Below are 18924 nucleotides of genomic sequence, written 5' to 3'. Positions count from 1 at the left end.
AAAGACTAGACTGAGACTTCTACAGATACATGTCTCATCTACACAACTAAAGTCTAAGTCGGACTAGGCTGAAGCTATGCCACCTCTAGACAACTGCGGTCTGAATCATAGTCTAGGCTGAGACTACGACACATACACGTCTCTTCTAAACAACTAAGGTCTGCTCCCCAGGGCTAGGCTGGATTCGTCAGATGACATCTGGCCTAGAAGAGAAACACCGAGTTTAAAACCAAGGACCTAAGTAGAGTTGGCGACAGTTTGGTGGCACACTGGTGGCGCTGGGACTAAATAGCATCTGATATCACTGTTTATTTCCATCAGCAGGTGGCGAGATTTGAGAGAAAAAAAACAAGACTGACGAGAAGAGTGTATGTGTGTGAATGTGGTGGAGGGGAAGGAGACCAAGGATGATCTGGTGGTATGTGGTGGAGAGATATATGAGAGAGGGGTGTGTCAGTTGGAGGTAGTGCAGCCAACTGGTAGAAGACTGGACGACGTGAAGGCAACTTGTTTATAGCTACCCCTTACGAGGCCAAAGCGTCTGACTACAAATGGACAGAACAGGTGGAAAAAACGTAAAAGTAAGTCCTGGAATATCTTTTGTGTTGCAGGGACGGATCAGTCCGTTGGTGTGAGGAGCACAGACATATTTGCCGCCTCATAACAATTTCAATTAAGCATGTAATCAAAGGACGATCATGAACAGACACTAGAAAGCATAAAAATGGTTATGGAAAGTACAAAATGATGCAGGGGAGACATCGGTGAAACTGCCTGAGCTTTCCCCAAAATAAATGAGAATTCGCTAATTTAGAGTAGAAAGGGGCGCAATATATGGACCACCCTGTATTCTGGTACGTTCATGACTGGTGATGAAGCGAAGACTAGAAAGAAGATACTGCAGGTGGTGTTTCATGTCTTAAAAAAAAAAAAGTTCCTAAAAATACTCATCCTTAATATTTAGAGTCGTTATGTGTCCTTGTCACCGACGCCCTTTTTACTAACTCGGGTTCTAGTCTTCTTGCCGATAACTATCTTAATCTTTTTCTTCACCTTCTGGTCGGATGGAGGCCCCTGAGTGGCTTCTGGGTCCCCCGTCCGACTCGGAGACGATGTGACACCTCCCCCTTCTTCATGCACACTCATCTGTTTTCGTCGCTCCTGCTCTTTTTCATGGAGAGCTGTTGCTTTAATAGATTTCTTCTTCTTCACTTTTCCCTTTAAGTTCCTAGCTGCCAAAAGTTCTGGAGTTTCCTGAGCCGAAGTGTCCAGAAAAAGGGTGTCACAAGTTGCAATGTCGGCACAAAGTTGATCGGTGTCTACTTCCTCGTCTGCCACGCCTTTGGACGCCGTGGGGCGTCTTCGGGTGCTAGTTCGCATCGGCGCCGACACCGTAGTCTCTGCATCGTCGCCCTGCTTTGTCGTGGCCGTCGTCTTCGGAACCGGGGGGACTGTTAACGTTACGGCCACCTCATTATTCGACTCCTGTAGATCTTCACAAGGACCCATATCTAAATTCGATGGCTGGGAGGAATATTGGTGATAGGAAACATTGCCATTATGTTTGAGGTCATTTAGATCTACCACGTCGCCGTTAAGCCTCCTAACGTAAAGTAAATTGTCGCAGTCATTGTCGATGTAGTGTGTTCCCTCGTACATGGGAGAACAGAGCAGCTCCCGTCCTTTACCGTCCTGGGAAAAGTACAGCAGCTTCTCATACTCCTTATCCTTCTTCTTGTGAAACGGATGATCACTGTGCTTCTCCCTACGCGTGAGAGAGGACCGGTGTAGGTGCGATTTTATGTGACTGGTGCGGATGGAGGGGCTTGGGCGGGAACTTGGGCGGGACGGGCGGGCATTTGGGCGGGCTGGGCGGCGAGGGTCGTGCAGGCGGGTCTTCGCTACCACGGGTTCCAAGGCCTCTAGTCGCCTCACGCTGCAGGCAAACAGGTTCGAGTTAGAAGTTTGATGTTAAAAGAGTTTGAAGTTAGAAGTTTTGTAGGTGGGTCCTCTCTACCACGGGTTCGAGAGCCTGTAGTTGCCTCACGTTGCAGGCAAATAGTGTCTAGTTAATAATTAAAAGAGTTTGGAGTTAGAACTTAGATGTTAGAGTTAGGAGTTAAAAGTCTGAATTGCGGGTTAGACGTTAAAATTACACGTTAGAAGTTAAAACTGGAGTTAAAGCCAGGACTACGCTAACGGGAAAACAGGATGGGGTAACAAAGGATATTTAAGTGCCTGTTCTTCATTATCATCATTAACATGATCATCACCATCAACATTATCATACTCATTATCATCATCATCACCTTATTTCTCACTCTTCATAACATCATCTTGTAGTGGCATAATAAATGAATAATAAAATGGTCGGATTACCTGGGTTGTGGTGGTAGTAGACGGTCGCCATATTCTCTTTCCCACCAGGTACTCACACTGCCATCTGTTGGAGATAGATAGGTAAATATACTGGAGAGAGAGAGAGAGAGAGAGAGAGAGAGAGAGAGAGACTAATACTGTCTCTCTCACTGATAATCCCAACTGATAATCCTAGCTAATAATCGCAGGGGTTAATCATTCTCGCTAATAATCCTAGCTAAGATGGAGATGATGTTCATGGTCGTTGTAACCACATGCTCCTGTGGACGTGGTTACCCTTTTCCTGCAATCCACCAGCATCCTTTTGGGGGACAGGAAGGGAGATGGACTCTCGTATTACGGGATAGTAACCAAGGAGACTTATTCCTACTTTATAACCGGGCAGTAACGATGGAGACTCATTCCTACTTTATAACCGAGCAGTAACCAAGGAGACTCATTCCTACTTTATAACCGGGCAGTAACCAAGGAGACTCATTCCAATTTTATAACCGGGCAGTAACCAAAGGGACTCATTCTTACCTTCCGAGTCTCCTGGAAATTCATGCCACCACGCCATAGCACTTATAAGTACTGAGAGTGGCCCACTTCCGTAGGGTGAAAACATTAACGAGAAGACTTATTTCTACCTCATGGCCAAGACCCGTATTCTTGTCGGATAAGGAGGCTCCCTAACATCGTTTCCTAGGAGATTTATTTTATTACACTTTACCGCCCTCTTCTGAGTTACATAAATGCTTCCAATGTCGCCATAATCTGCATAAATAACATACAAAAGCATATTAACCAGACATATCCAAAAATAAATAACTAAGAAAGAGGTATTACGGAACTTCCTTAACCATCAAGAATACCAACCAAAGCCTCGTCAGATTTCATGCAACGGCTACTTCGTATTCAAGGCATGGGGGAGGACCATCCCCGTCAGATGATAACAGATCAGCTAGAGGGGCCTTCAGTTTGGGTTGCCAGTCCCACGAGGTCGTTTTTATTTTTTTCTTGCTACCACCAGACGATTTTACTTTTTTTTTTTTTTTAATGCAAGGATGAAGGAACCAAAGACCAGAGGCTCGCAAAATTCTTCTTTCCCAGAAAAAAATTAAAAACAAAATAACAGAGAACCAAATTAAAGAATGGTTTATTTCGAGATGCCTGGACACACTGCGTTTAAAAGACTAGAGATCATAGGCGGTAGGAAATACAGACAGAGGAAGACAGTTCCAGAGTTGACCTGTTTCATACATGAAGGACTGGAAGTAATTGCTAACTCTGTTTCGGGAGGACCTCAGGCTGCGAAGGAGTTTATGAAGACTGCATCTAATATTTCTACCTCGACATGTGTGTATTAAAGCGAATCAAATCGTCTGGAGATGGCACGAATATAAAACAAACGCCATCGGATTGAAGGGTTAAGGATCGTATGGGTATTTTTGAAATTAAAAGCCTGAAGATGTTGACTAGGTCCTCACTGTTTACGATATTTCCCGAAATTCGTGAAAATCATCGGGAAGTAAATGTATTTTTTGCTGACTACGCTCTGCAATGCAGGATGCAAGCTAAGCACAGTTAAGTGTTTTATAAATGACCATCGAGAATAACAGATTTGTTTACGCCTTAACCCTCTCAGTTTTAATAAAGCGGAATAAATGTATCTTACCTTCCGTGTCACTGATGGCCAGCCTGGTAGCCATCATCTCCCCCATCCTCTCCATGTAGCTCTTGGTGGCGCCCTCTAAGTGGTACCCTCCGCCATCACTGCACTCCCGGGCACCCTCACCATCACCGCTGTCCTGTACACGCCATAGTTACTTCTATCTACCTGTTTATCTATTTATCTGCCTATCTATCTATTAGTCTGTCTGTGTATGTCCTTCTCTCTCTCTACTCCTGCACCACCTCTCCATCACCGATGTTCTGCACATGCATCGATTTTCTATCTGTCTGACTAGCAGTTTATTCGTCTTTCTCACACACACACACACACACACACACACACACACACACACACACACTCAAAACATTTTGATCAACGGTACCTTGCGTTTGATATAATGATAATGCTTACGCTAAAGGTCCATACGCTCGTCACTAAGGTAGGCTTCAATGAGGTGTTACGGAACTAAAGAGATTCAATAACATACAGTTCACTAATTATTCACCAATTATTCCATGGTAACCCTTCTAATATTGCTCTTGTTAATGATTCCGCTCGATAACTCCGTAAGCTTCATGAGAGAGATATATAGCTTGTTTTGGCTTCAATGGTAGGGGTGGATTTAGAAGGCAGGGTCCTAAGCACGTACCCTTCCCCCCAAAAAAAAATGCTGTAATAATAATAATAATAATAATAATAATAATGATAATGATGATGATGATAAATTCCATGACTAGCAGTAGCAGTAGTAGCGGCAGTTTCTCCACCTTCCACGGAAACAACGTGATATACTGTATATGGAATTCTGCTATTTTTCCGTTTGGTGCCCCTCCCCACAAGAAAAAAAAAAGGATATATAAATCCTAGCATCACCTCTGTCCCATCATGGTAACTGTTCTAAAAATAGCCATGCAAGTAACTGATGCGCTCACCACCAGGGTAAGATTTAATGAAAGTTGCTAAATACGGATCCAGGACTTTTGCTGGCGAGCCTCCATCTAACCAGATCTAGTGGGGGAAGAATACTTATTGTGGAGAAGCAACAGGCACTAGTCTAGCCTAGAGTAACGCCTTAAACCCCGTATTGCGATGGCGTATTTTAATCTAATTTTGCCTCCTACCAGATAATACCGAACTTGAGGCATTTCGTATTTGAAGGGGTTAGCTTGAAGACTGTGTCCCATGTTGAGTAAATATAGTCTTCAGGAAGTAAGAATAAAACATAATACGTCATCAGATAGATAGATAGATAGAGAGAGAGAGAGAGAGAGAGAGAGAGAGAGAGAGAGAGAGAGAGAGAGAGATTAACACCTCATCAACCCTTTCATTGGGATGTATTTCTCTTAAAGGTGAATAAAATCACCTGGCGTTAGAAGGAACAGCGTAAAAATGTTAGACTACTTCAAGGGAAAAAGCACATGCAAAAGTTCGATCTTGCATGGTCGGAAAAACTCTAGCATTCTATTCCAGCTGATTCCAGGCGATTTTTATTAAGCTGGGAGAGTCATAGGAGCCAAGCACACGAGTGAATGGGGGGGAGGGGACATATTGAGGGGACTGCAAGATCATAAGCTTTATTCAGAAAATCGTATAAATGTAAGAATAACCAAATGATTAGTTTTATCAATGTACAGTTATGGACAAAACATCGATACACGTCATTCATCTATTCATTATTCACTTTTTTTTTTCCCTCACCAGGAGCGTAGGGGCCCTGGGCTAGGCTACTCGGTTCCTTGTTCACTGCATATAAAGACATTAAAACGAATGACCAGACCCGGTTCCCTGAAAGGTATTATGTGAGCAATAAACCCCAAACAACTTGGTATTAAAACCCAAGTAGGTCCCATCCAGTTGGAACATTTTAGTCCACTAGACCATCAGGCGTCTAATTACGACAGATAACGAAGCAGTGATCAATAACTTATAAACCCACTGCTACCATCTTGGGAAGTCACCAAACTTTTCAGAATATTATGTCAGAGTTCCTTAATCATCGGACTAAAAAAGTTGTAACGATATTTTTATCTGTAAGATCGGCAACTAAAGTCCCCGCGTCTTTCCAGCTTTACTCTCCATGGACTTCGATAATTAGGGCAATATCATCAAACCTGGCAGCACTAAAGTGTGGACAAGCTCCCAATTTTTTACAATTTCTGGGGAATGTTGGGATGATAGAGCAAGTCTTGACCTTTCTGTGCCGCTGCTGAAAGAACTGTATTGTGGGATGCAGGCTGATCACACTATTATAGGTGTTCCCTAAATGTAAAAAATTAGGGGTCAGCTTACACACAGCACTCAGTTTTAAAAGATATGGCCTTCAGTCTGGTGGACTGGAAGCAAACGACACAGATAATACTGATTTATCTATAAATCTATCTGTCTGTCTATATCTAATCCTTTACTGCCCCACCAGGAGCGTAAGGGCCCGGGGCTAAGCTATTCAGTTCAGACATTTAACGCGAGAGGGACCAGCTACCCGTCCCTAAGTGGCATTATGTGAGCAAAACCCCTCATACCAACCCTTAAATTTAAACCCTTATGGATTATATTCAGCTGCGGCGCCTTAACCCACAACACCACTGATCCATGGACAAATAAAGTCATCTGTATCTGTTGCCGTGGATTCATGAGGCTCTATCAAAATTCATGGAGACAGAAGTGAGTGAGGTGACAGGATTGTTATAGGCGATTGTACATTTGAGTGGGTGGTGGTTTGGAGGGCACTGGAAAACCTGAAGTATTGTAGCCTTGTCAGCTGTTACGAAAAGATCTAGGAAATTATGAATATATACATGAGGCATTACGAAAAAAAAAAAAAAAATAAGCGTTGTGAAACTTTGTCAATGGTTGAGAAAAGACTTAGAAAATAATCAGTGTAAACATTAATAGCAAATTAAACAGAAAGTAATTTGAAAAAAACATACGTACAGTGAAGCTGTCAGTGTTTGTAAAAGCCTTTCAAAATTATGAATACAGACACGAGGCGATTTGAAAAAGAATATGCGTATCTTTGTCAGTGGTTATGGAAGTCCTCTAGAATGATGAGTACAATATATAGCAATTTGTAAAGCGAGGTAGTCGTAAAACTTTTTCTGTTGTTACGAAAAACCCGGAAAACTATCGTACAGTGTGTAAACAAGAAGTAATTTGACAAGCATGAGCGCAATGCATAGTGCGAAGCAGAGAATGATGCTGGTGTGAATGTAATGTGATGACAAGTGCGTGGATAGTAAACAATTTCGTAAAATACAGTATACACCATGAATTACAACGAAATAATACAGGAGGTCTCAACTGAAGGTATGATGAATCTTCTCCCTGTCCGTTTTTCTAAACAATTCAACACCTAGCGAAGCAGACATTAACAGTTTGACATACCAAACAGCTACCACATACGCTAAAAGAGTGGATGCGAGCAAAGTGGAGGGGGGGGGGGAGAAGACCGAGGATGAACTGGAGGGACGGGATGGAAAGGTATACTGTATGCATGAAAGTGGTGTAGGACGGAGGAAAGGCAGCCTGATGGAAGAGGACGCGGTGGCATGGCGGCGATTTTTCTCTGGCCATCCCCTCCACTTACAAAGAATGAGCTACCATCACTTCCATTTTTGTTATGCTATACATCCGAGCATGATATACATAGGTGTATTAGAGGAAAAAACTTATAAATGTGACTGGACAAACACGGGACAGTATGCCTGACTTCTGTTTAGGGTATTTTCTTTGTCATTTTTAACTGGACCATCCCCAGTGAGTGACAGTCAAGGTTAACAGTTCCCCATGCTGACAAAATCCAATTCTGGCCTGGGTGTCTGAAGAGAAAGATATGTTACTGTGTGTATTTAATTTAATCTGAGAGATTCCTAATTCTTTTCAGCTCGGTTAATGGCCAGGTGTAGTCATACTGTAGGGTTGATGTAGCCAATAATCAAGAAGATTCACTTCTATTTCCTATCAAAAGCTATACGGAAGTCATGCAACCATGACTATGGTACTGAAGCTGTAAGAGCGACATAGTTCCGTAAGATGAACACTAACTATAGTGAAAGGTGAGGTGGTGGACTGGCTATACCTGGCTTGAAAGGAAAAGAATTAAAGGATGGTCCAATGGTTAGAACATCATTTGGATTCCAAGATGGAGCAAAGAAGAATTTGAGAATTTCGCTGAAACAGACTTTACTGATCTTCCACAAGACCCACCGACATTCCATAAAAATACCCTTGCTGATAACATCAAACCAGTCCCGAGTGAAACAGCCCTAGCATGTATTCTTTATGGATGGAGGATCTCAGCGCCAATGTGGTGACGTGTGTAGGTATGTGGCACACAGGACAATTGGCGCTTAAGGAATAAACTACCAATTCTAGCCCACAGGGGGAAAAAAAATCGCCAAGAATGAAGTAAAAAATGTGTCATTTGATTCAATGTGTAAAGACAATGAGCTGGGGTATATAATACGAATGTGCAGCAGTTTTGGAAGAAGCACTGTGTTCAATGCGTCCGACCCAGCTCTCTCTGAACGGCGATTATATTTTTTATTCCTGTAAACAAAGAAGAAAGGGAACAAACACAAAGGAACTGGAGCTGCTGAGTAGAGAGGTATATGAGAGAGGCGGGTGTGAGTTGCGGGAAGGGCAGGGAAATGGCAGGGGAAGGGGGGCGACATGAAGGCGATTTGTTTGTGGCAGCCCCATACGGGACAGAGGCGTTTGGCTACAGATACACAGAACTGAAAACATTAAGGGACAGGAAACAGTGGAAACCACGGTCGCCTACGTCCCGAAAGCACACGACACTACAACAGGAATCACAAAACAGTATGTGTTCAGCTTGGGGGAGAGGTCTAGTAAAGGAAGAGCTAAAAAGGCGACACTACTGCCTGATAGGCGTTCAATCGTAGATTCACCTCCTTCAGCATAGTCTATTTATTTATTTTATTTTTTGAATTTTTTTTACCTCCCTCATGCAACCGCCAGACAATCATACGCAGTTAGGGTGAAATATGTGGCAGTGAAGAGGTGAGCCCTTTCACACCCACGACGTATTATACTATTTCTTTTACACCCACACGATTCTGTTCAGTTTAGGGGATATTTCTTGTATTGATGGGGTTAACTTTTGCCGCTACTAACATTAAAGCAAAATAAAATCTACTGTAAGCTGAATAAAATGATGTGAAGATGGCACGAATAAAAAACAGATAAAATCATAGGACTGAAGGGTTACGAGTCGCGTTCTAGTTTTTTTTTTTTTTTTTTTTTGTGAGGAAGAAGGAACCAAAAGCAACGAGCCTGCAAAACTATTCCTTCCAAGAGAAAAACAAAATATAAGAGAGAGCCAAATTCAAGATCCGATCATTTCCAGATGCCTAGACACACTGCGTTTGAAAAACTGGAGATCATAGGAAGTAGGAAATACAGACAGAGGGAGACAGTTCCAGAGTTGACCTGTTGCATAAATGAAGGACTGGGAGTAACGGTTAACTCTTGCATTAGAGAGCTGGACAGAAAAGGGATGAGAGTTTGCTTCTAGACGGGTGCTACGCGCCCGTCGTAAGGGTGGAGGAATGCATGCAGACAGTTCAGAGGAGCAGTGACTATTGAAGTAGCGATAGAAAAGAGATAAAGATGCAACAGTGCGGCGAAGAGACAAAGGTTGAAGGGAGCCAGTAAGAGGAGGAGAGTTAATGAGGCGAAAAGCCTTTGACTCCACCCTACAGTATTGAGAAGAGCTGTATGTGGGGAGCCTCCCCACACATGAGAGTTGTACTCTACACAGGGGCGGATAAAACCCCTGTATAGAGTCAACAATTGTGCAGGGGTAAAGAAGGAACGGAGTCGGCTTAGCACACCCAATCTCTTGGAAGCAGATTTTACAAGAGATGTAATATGATCTTTCCAAGACAAGTCCTGAGTAAATGAAACCCCAAGCATGTTCAAGGATGATGCAGGATTAAGCTGAATATTATCAAACATTAGTGGGTATACCTGTGGAAGATTTTGTCGGGTTGATAGGTGCAAAAACTGAGTCTTTGATGCATTAAAAACAACAAGATTATTTTTACCCCAGTTAGAGATATGAGCCAAGTCAGACATTAGGTGTGCCATAGCCTCATCCCTTGTTTGTTGAAGTAACTGCTGAGATGGACGTTGCGGGAATCGAATGGAAAGGTGAAGGGTGGAGTCATCAGCGTATGAGTGGATAGGGTTAGGTGTACAGCTTAGGTCATTGATGAATAAAAGGAAGAGAGTTGGTGATAGGACAGAGCCCTGAGGAACACCACTGTTAATAGATCTAGGAGAAGAGCGATGGCCGTTTACAACAGCGGCTATAGAACGACCAAAAAGGAAGCTAGAGATGAAGGCACAGATAGGACAGAAACCGTAAGAGGGCAGTTTGGAAATTAAAGATTTATGCCAGACTCGATCGAAAGCCTTAGAGATGTCAAGTGCAATGGCAAATCTTTCGCCAAAGTCCCGAAAGGAAGATGACCAGGAGTCTGAGAGGTAGGTGAGAAGATCGCCGGTGGAGCGTCCCTGACGGAACCCATACTGACGATCAGAAAGAAGGTTGTGATAGGAAAGATGCTTTAAAATTTTTCTATTAAGAACAGACCCGAAAACTTTTGAGATACAGGATGTTAAAGCAATTGGACGATAGTTAGAGGGTTGGGAATGGTCACCCTTCTTTGGGACTGGCTGAATGAGAGCAAACTTCCAGCAAGAAGGAAAGGTACAAGTTGACAGACAAAGGCGAAAGAGTTTGCCTAGGCAGGGTGTAAGCACAGAAGCACAGTTCTTGAGAACAACAGGAGGGACTCCATCAGGCCCATATGCCTTATTAGTATTGAGGCCTGTGACAGCAGAAAATACATCAGCTGAAGAAATTTTAATGTCAGCCATGAAGAAGTCAGAGAGGGGAAGTGATGGAGGAACAGCACAGTTGGTTTTAGAGACTGCGTAACATATCCTCCTCAGTGACTTATTCTATGCATTGTGCCTTAACATCCTCTTGTGTATAACTGGTGGAAATCATATCGATGTCAAAACTATATAAGTAACGTACAGCATATGTGACTATTAACTCAATCATGGTCAGGAAAACTTTGGTATCTTTTTTCAGCAAACGTCAGGTGATTTTATTTAGCTGAGCGTGAATCACTGAAGCCTGACGGTGTTAATCATCATCATCATCATCATCATCATCATCTTCACCATTATCATCCGCCACCTGGGGAAGGACCAGGTAGCAGTGGGATCTTGCGCTTGGGACGGTGTTAATAATCCTCCTGTATACGACTCATGTCCACAAAATCAGCAACAAAATTTATAAACAATAGGGTGTGCGTATTTCAGGTTTTACACGTAGAATACATGACTAGGGTAAAAAGTACTACCGGTATGAAGTCTCCTGTACCACTAAGAATACGACTCTAAGACCAGTATAATTAAAACTGAGAGCACGAGGGTGTAGAAATTCCTGACGATAATTCCTGAAACATGTGATGACACGGAACACGTATGACCTTTTTGTATCGTTGCTGACTACAGGTGGTTCGTTTTTAGATGATAAAGATTTATGACCGTTTTCAGCCTAGCTGATGGTCAGGTGTGGTCAGATTGAGGACAAATCTAACAAAAAGCCAAGAAAATTTATTCTTACCTCATAACTAAAGCTAATCAAATTTCACGCATCCACAACTTAGTATTCACTTTGTGCGAGTGACCAGTTCTGTCATAATGGTACAAGCTGATAACAATGAAGAAAGAACCAAAGGCTGAAAGTCTAAAAAATGTTGTCCTTTCGAGGAAGAACTGAAGATAATCAGAATCAAGATCCGCTCCTTTCGAGATGTCTGGACACATTAAGTTTAAAAGAATGAGGTCACTGGCAGAAGGATATACAGTCTGAGGTGCTCCATAAATGGCTATCAATAATTGGGGGTTTGCTTACACCTTCGTGCATTCAGTCATAACGATACAACACCCGGAAAGTGCTTAAGCAGGCAGAACTAAAAAATCAGATGGGAACTTAATTACACCTTCACGCATCAAGTTTTAGTAGTGCAGCACCTATAGGCCTATAGCACTGAAGCAGGCAGAACAAAAAAATAACGTGGGGGTTTGCTTACACTCTCACGCACCCACTTACTGCAAAGCAGCACCTGGAAAGCGTAGAATACTGAAGCAGGCACATAAATAAAATTAGAAGCCTTGCTTACGCCTTGATGCACCCAGTTTTAACAAAGCAGCACTTAGGAAGCATTACAGCAGTGAAGTAGGTCCACCACACAAATCTGAAGCCTTGCTTACACCTTGGTAAACTCAGTTTTAGTAATGCGGCACCTAGGAAGCATTACAGCAGGCAGACCTACACTGTGACTGGCTTCCCGATGTCTCAGTCTATATGCAATGGTGTCACTCAGGGAAAGCTTGTCTGACGGCGTGGGTGATGACGTCTGGCTGTCTCTGACTGCAGAGGAGGGTAAGGGAGGGCGGATGAGGCTATGGCTGGATCTCCTCAGTGGTGGAGCTGAGCAGGGGGTTGGTAGAGCATCTTCGAGCTTATACTGTGTGGGACGCAAGCTGGTTCGGCCCGAGTGAAGGTCCAAGGCGCTGCTAGAGGTTGAAGATCGTTCAAGAAGCTTTCGCCCAGTCCTGGCTATGTGGTGGTGGGACTTGATGTGGGTGTCGTCTGCAGAGCCTTCAGTGGCCCCTCCCCCTCCTCCTCTTGCCGATCTCTCCGTCACAGGTGAGCCACAAGAGCCCGATCTGCTGTGGTGAAGACTTCTGCTGCGTCGTTCTGACTTATCCTGAAGCACCAAACATCAAAATTCATATATTCTCTTCCTGTAACAATCAGAAATTTTACTCAGCGATGAGTCCCCAGGCTGTGGAGAAATTAACCCGTTTAGTAGGAGTATGTCATTCATATTCGCTCTTCCTTCTTTTATCCAGTTTTATTCAAGTTAAGAGTACCCTCTCGTAGTGAAGATGTTACTTAAGGTTCTATCTAATCCTTTCAGCTTAAAAGTCTCATGCACTTATCCTCATGTTAAAAACATCGGTGATTTTTTCCCCTTACTCTTGCAACTACCAGCCTATAATATTCAGCTTCAGAAAACCTCTGGCAACTCTAGTAATAAAGATGTTAAGGAAGGCTATATTTAACTCCTTAATTTTAAAGTCTCTCGTACTTATCCTGAAGCAACAAACATCAGAGTTATACCTCTTCAGATCACTCGTGCTACCACTGCGTAATTTTAGGCAGGGTGAGAACCCATAACAATGAAGACGTTATTGAAATTTATATTTGATCCCTACGGTAGTAAACGTCTCACAGACTTAATGGATCTGTCTGAAGACAGCAGGAGTAAAAGACTGTTTGGACTGAGAGAGTGAAATTTCAAGGCAGACAATTATGTCATGTTGGCTCCCTGTCTTCCCCTAATGTACGAGCCCCCTCACCAGTCTCATCTGGGTGGTTACTTTTTCGACGACCTGAGCGACGCTGGTTCTGTTGGGCGCCTTCCTGCGGGGGTTGCGCAACACTTTCTTCTTCCTCATCCTCACTGGAGTTCCTCCCGGCCTGTCACTCTCTCCGCTGCTCGAGTTGGTTTCACTGAAGAAGGAGAAGAAGGCTTAAGGTTAATATATGAAGAGGATCCAAGTAGGGTTGGGCTGAACCCATGTCTGGAGGAATGGCAGATACTCTAAAGTGCATTTATTCTAACCTGGCAGAGATATCTAACCCCAGTTGATGGCCAAGTGTAGCTGCACTGGAGGCCTAATTTACCTGCTAACAAAGGAGACTCACTTCTACCTCACTGTAAAAGTTCGTCGAATTCCGCGTACCAACGACTCAGTATTTAAGTTGTAGGTGTTCTCTAGGTCCGTCAAAGGAAGACAAATTGAATGTAGATGCATACACGAGTGATCCAACCACCGTCAGATTCCAGGTAAACAGTTGTTTTTAGGACTGTCCCTAGCTCATCTTAACGTGAACCTGGTGGACTGTAGGCTGAAGTTGCCCTTCTCCAGTCCACCATCCTACTTCTGTTGCATGCAGTAGGAATTGATGGACATTTGCATAACATGGAGGTACCAGTGTCACATGGTTATATCGGTGCCACCACGGGAAGGCATTCTGCCAAGCGCCTCACATCAGTAAAAATAAAAACACCTATAAGCAAGATACTAATAGCTGTGAAAAAGGATACTGTCTCACCTGAAGTCTATGGATGCAGGTTCATCAGCACTGGAGCCTTTCTTGATCAGTCTCGACCACAGTTTGTTCCTGAGTTTCTCCTGAAGCCTGAGGGATATAATGCCATCAATTACAAAGCACTAATTTTTCTGGCTGTTTACTATTCACTAGGCCCTTATTTCTCATTCCTAAGACCCAAACACATTCAGGGACGGATCTGAGGGTGAGGGCGTGCAAATCCCCGTTTTCGGTCGACCAATGATTACTTATAACAAAAGAACAATGTTAACTGTTTACCAAAATACTTGCAATATGTATCTTACTGCACTTGCACCTGCTACGTGACTGTACTCATATGAACTAAACAATCAAAATAAGTGTGAATTTTTGTATCTTTATCATTTGCACGCATTAAGCAGTAATACTGCTAGGAATCACTCACACCCCCCACTCCCCTTTTCAAAGCTACTAGATTCGGCCCTGCGTTAATCACTATAGTTGGTTTCTTTTCAGTTAATGTAAAAGAGTAATCAGACTGGAGGATAACCCTGATTGGTAACCAATGAGTGAGAATGTCGGGACCAACTGCCTAGCCCCGGGCTCTTACGCTCCTCATGGGGCAATGTAGGGTTGGATGATGGATGGATGGATGGATGGTAACCAATGAGATACAATCCTACCACATAACTAAAGCTCACTGAATTCCGTGCAATCATGACTTAGTGTCTGAGTTGCGAGAGTGATCCAGTTCCGTCCGAAGAAAGTAACTCAATATAGTGAAGTGTAATGCGCATACACAAACTACTAATTATACTTCTGTAAGGTCGAGGATATAAAGTGTATTCTATCAATTACTGAGGACGGATCTATAAAAATTCTGAAGAACACTAAAAGATTTTAATACGCTAAACCAGAATGTCCGTTGGCTTATGAGATTGAGAACTGGAAATACAGCGTCAGTATATATTAGCTTTTTTCTCTCTCACAATCCATTTATAACTAGGCGCATTAATCTCAGAAGGATGGCCACAAACGAATAGCTCTGGCACCCTGTATTCCTTCATCAAGTTACCCTCTCTCTGACTCACGTTCTCCTCTCATATAGCTCTCCATCCCATCTTTCCCTCTCATCCTTGGTCCCCCCCCCCCCTATTGTGCCTCACTCACATACATAATTCAGTCTCTCATTCTCCATTTTTTTCACATGGTCAGACCATCTCAAGGTACTTCTAATGCTTTCTAACACATCGACAGCAACATCACAATGAGCATAAACCGAGTTTACATTCTATAATTAAGTATATAAAGGATAAAGCTTACCGAACATAAATGTCCATGATGGCATGTAAGAAATTACATCTTAGCAGAGGCTCGAGCAACAACATTTTGCCAAACGTTGTGATTCAATATAGTCATTATGAACACAACAGAAATTTGTGGTTAAATTTCAGGTGTGTAAAATCAAATGGATTATTCAGAGTATCAAAAGATCAAACCAAGAATATTAATCTAATCCACATAATATCGTCCATGATTTATAATTTTATATGATCATAACATTAGTGCTCCTGTAAAGGGTGAGGAAAATACATATTTTAGACTTTCATATATAAACAATTATATTCATTTCATCTATAAAATGTTGTAGAACATCATTACCACCACCATTACACGAATAAAGGAGTACACACACACACACACACACACACACACACACACACACCTCAGTATGCATAAAACCCCTCATAAACATACTCACAACCCCCCCAACACACTCCCAACTCCCAACACACTCACAACCCCCAACACACTCACAACCCCCAACACACAACCCCCAACACACTCACAACCCCCCAACACACTCACAACCCCCCAACACACTCACAACCCCACCCCCTTCCACACACAACACAAACCCTACCTTAATTGGCTGGGGATCGAAGTATTCAAAAAGAGTCTCACAGAACTGTCGTCCCATGGAAATAAAATCCTGTATATTGTAGTGGGTGCCGGCGCGTGGACCTTCCGAGGCTCCTCCGAAAGATGCCTCCATGGTGTACGAGTGAAGGACCCCCATCATCCACACTACCACCCTTGCTGTGCCTTCCTTGCAACGGTGAACCTTGAATTTGCAACTCCGGAAACTAAACTGCATAATAAAATGCAAGAGGAGAAGGATTAACTTAGGTTGGGTTTGGTGCGGCGTCTTACTGTAGTTTATTCTTATTAACCTCAAACAATTTTATTTAGTTTAGGAAACACGTTTGGTACTGATGGGGCTAATGAAGATCATAAATAACCAGTGGCGTAACCAGAGGGGTTGCCAGGATGACACTAGCCACCCATGAAATATGCCTGGCCTCCTCAGTGGCCACCTCAAATTTCTGAGGGATATCCTCGGCTCCCCGCTAGAAAGGTTTCTTTGGCCACCCATAAATAGGCTTGGTCACACCTTGGCTACCCAACTTGCAAAACCCAAGCTGCGCCCCTACATCTAACCCCTCTAATTTCGAAAATTCTCTCCTGAGGTGAAAAAAGTCGTCTTGGGATATCAAGAAAAGAAAGTGAGATAACAGAAAGCCAGAGTAAGAAAGCGCGAGAGGTGAGAAAGTATGCTAGCAACCCACCTTATCCCCTCCATTGTAGTGCAGCAGAAGAGGAAAAATTTGCTCCCTGAGATGGTTGTCTTGATTTCGCCTATTCTCACAGCCGTAGATAAAGATGTTGTGCTTTCGTGAGTGTGCGTGGAAGTCTCCGTACATAACTACACCATGTTCGTCTATTAACCTGCGAGAAATACATTAACAATCTCAGGTTCCTGTGACTCACTCTCAACTGAAGAAAACAGAGAGAAAACTGCAGGAATATACTATTAGATTTGTCCCAACCATGACAGGTTGAATGGTACTGGTATTAATACTTGCTGCTGAATAAAATCGTCTTGCGTCACAAGAGTTAATGATACCAGTATTAACATACCAGGATCCTGCAACTCACACTTATTTGAATAAAACAGTCTGGCATTTGACAAAATAAAAATACCTAAGTTGTGCCAACCATGGGCGCATTAAGATAAAACTCTGAAAAAAGAGTTTTGTTATACTGGCGTTTGTTCTAAAGTGATGAAGGACTCTAACCCCTTTCAACTCAGCTGATGGCCAAGTGTAGGCTAGTTAAACTGAAGGGCCGATACTATTAGTAACCAAGGAAACTCACTCCCACGTCATAACCAAGGCTCATCAAATTTCAGGCAAGCACGACTTACAATTCAGGTTATAAAAGTGGCCCAGTTCCCTCAGATAAACACAGACCTACTATAGCACCATATTCCAGTGGTAATCTCTTATTACAACTTAGCATTCTCGTAGGAGAGATAGTAATTTAAGGCCTAATTAAGACGAAACTCTGAAGAAAAAGTTAAAGGGAATGTCCTATAATATCTGATGTTCACTTAACCAGCAGCATCAGAGTGAAATGAAGACAAAAAGGAAAATTAAATAATTGTATGCAACTGTCACGAAATTTGGCGGGAGATGCCTCTGGCTTAAGAAACATCCCTGGTGATTTGTTAACCTAACAGGTCAACAATTTTTATTAAGAATGAGGGCAAAGCCCTGGCTAGTCTCGTCAAAAAGTGGCATTTTCACATACGAGCGGCCCGACCCGACCAGACCGAGTCCGGCCCTACCGTAAAGCTTTTGAGATGCTTATATATCAGCAACCACAGAACCGACCACTGCATGGTTTGCACCATATGATAGCCCAAATCTTTAGGATTTGTTTTTGACAGATTTCATCACACCCAGGCGGTGCACGTAGCACGTGACACGCGCCAAGTGCAGCATGTCGCAAATCTTCAAAAGAGGGCCACAGGCCAGAGTTTGTCGTAAAGGTGCGAAACTTGATAGGTAGATACCCATCAATATACTCTAGGCATCCTCGGGGTGTAAGGCGACATTTCAATGCTTTCGGATTTAAATGGTCTCGCTCGTACCTCGCCAACAAAGGCATTTTACTGGTTTTAGTTGTTTCGTTCACTATGGGCTTTACTCATGCCCACAAAAAACTATAAATAAGTACACATTTTGACTGATATGTCGATGATATATGCTGGATGATCATCCATCCATCCATCCATCCATCATCCAATCCTACGTTGCCCCATGAGGAGACTAGGAGATCGGGGCTAGGCAAGTTGGTCCTGACATTTAAGATGAGAGTGACCATCTTCACTCATCTCTGAGTGGCATTACGTAAGCAATAAACCCCAACCACTCCTTGGATATAAACCTTCACAGGCTCAATCCGATTGGAGTGCCGTAACTACCCACTAAACAACCAGGCGCCAAAAATTGGTTATATGGTTACCACCCAGCGCAGTAAATGGTTTCTTGGTGCACAAGAAACCCTTTGGCTTGTCACTCAGTGTAAAGTCATCCGTAGGCAGAAGTATGGGGAAAGAATGAAGGAAAGACAGAAGAGGATGGAAGAAAAGAAGGATGGAGGAGAAGAAAGGGCAGACACTCGAGAGCAGCACTACATCAAGTGCGTGGAAGATCATTAAAGTGAAAGAGAGAGAGAGAGAGAGAGAGAGAGAGAGAGAGAGAGAGAGAGAGAGAGAGAGAGAGAGAGAGAGAGAGAGAGAGAGAGAGAGAGAGAGATAATGAAACTAGCGGCTTCT

At 43.1% G+C, this 18924-nt stretch overlaps 1 protein-coding gene across 1 annotated transcript in view; it reads right to left on the bottom strand.

The window, feature by feature from the left end:
• Positions 1 to 969: 969 nt before the first annotated feature.
• LOC145407986 (uncharacterized) overlaps positions 970 to 18924 on the bottom strand; it is a 40130-nt gene continuing 22175 nt past the window's right edge. The window contains exons 11-18 of the mRNA XM_080278790.1: positions 16871 to 17030; positions 16165 to 16392; positions 14265 to 14344; positions 13505 to 13658; positions 12397 to 12849; positions 4037 to 4151; positions 2380 to 2443; positions 970 to 1936 (exon numbers count right to left, since the gene is read on the bottom strand). Coding sequence (XP_080134916.1) covers positions 970 to 1936; positions 2380 to 2443; positions 4037 to 4151; positions 12397 to 12849; positions 13505 to 13658; positions 14265 to 14344; positions 16165 to 16392; positions 16871 to 17030 — 2221 coding nt within the window. The remainder of the gene's footprint in view (positions 1937 to 2379; positions 2444 to 4036; positions 4152 to 12396; positions 12850 to 13504; positions 13659 to 14264; positions 14345 to 16164; positions 16393 to 16870; positions 17031 to 18924) is intronic.

This window comes from Coenobita brevimanus, chromosome 75, assembly GCF_032717465.1.
Source record: "Coenobita brevimanus isolate Jiangsu-jjx chromosome 75, ASM3271746v2, whole genome shotgun sequence".
Classification (NCBI taxonomy): domain Eukaryota; kingdom Metazoa; phylum Arthropoda; class Malacostraca; order Decapoda; family Coenobitidae; genus Coenobita; species Coenobita brevimanus.
The sequence above is the reverse complement of the archived record's forward strand: the minus strand, read 5'-3'. Positions and strand labels throughout refer to the sequence as shown.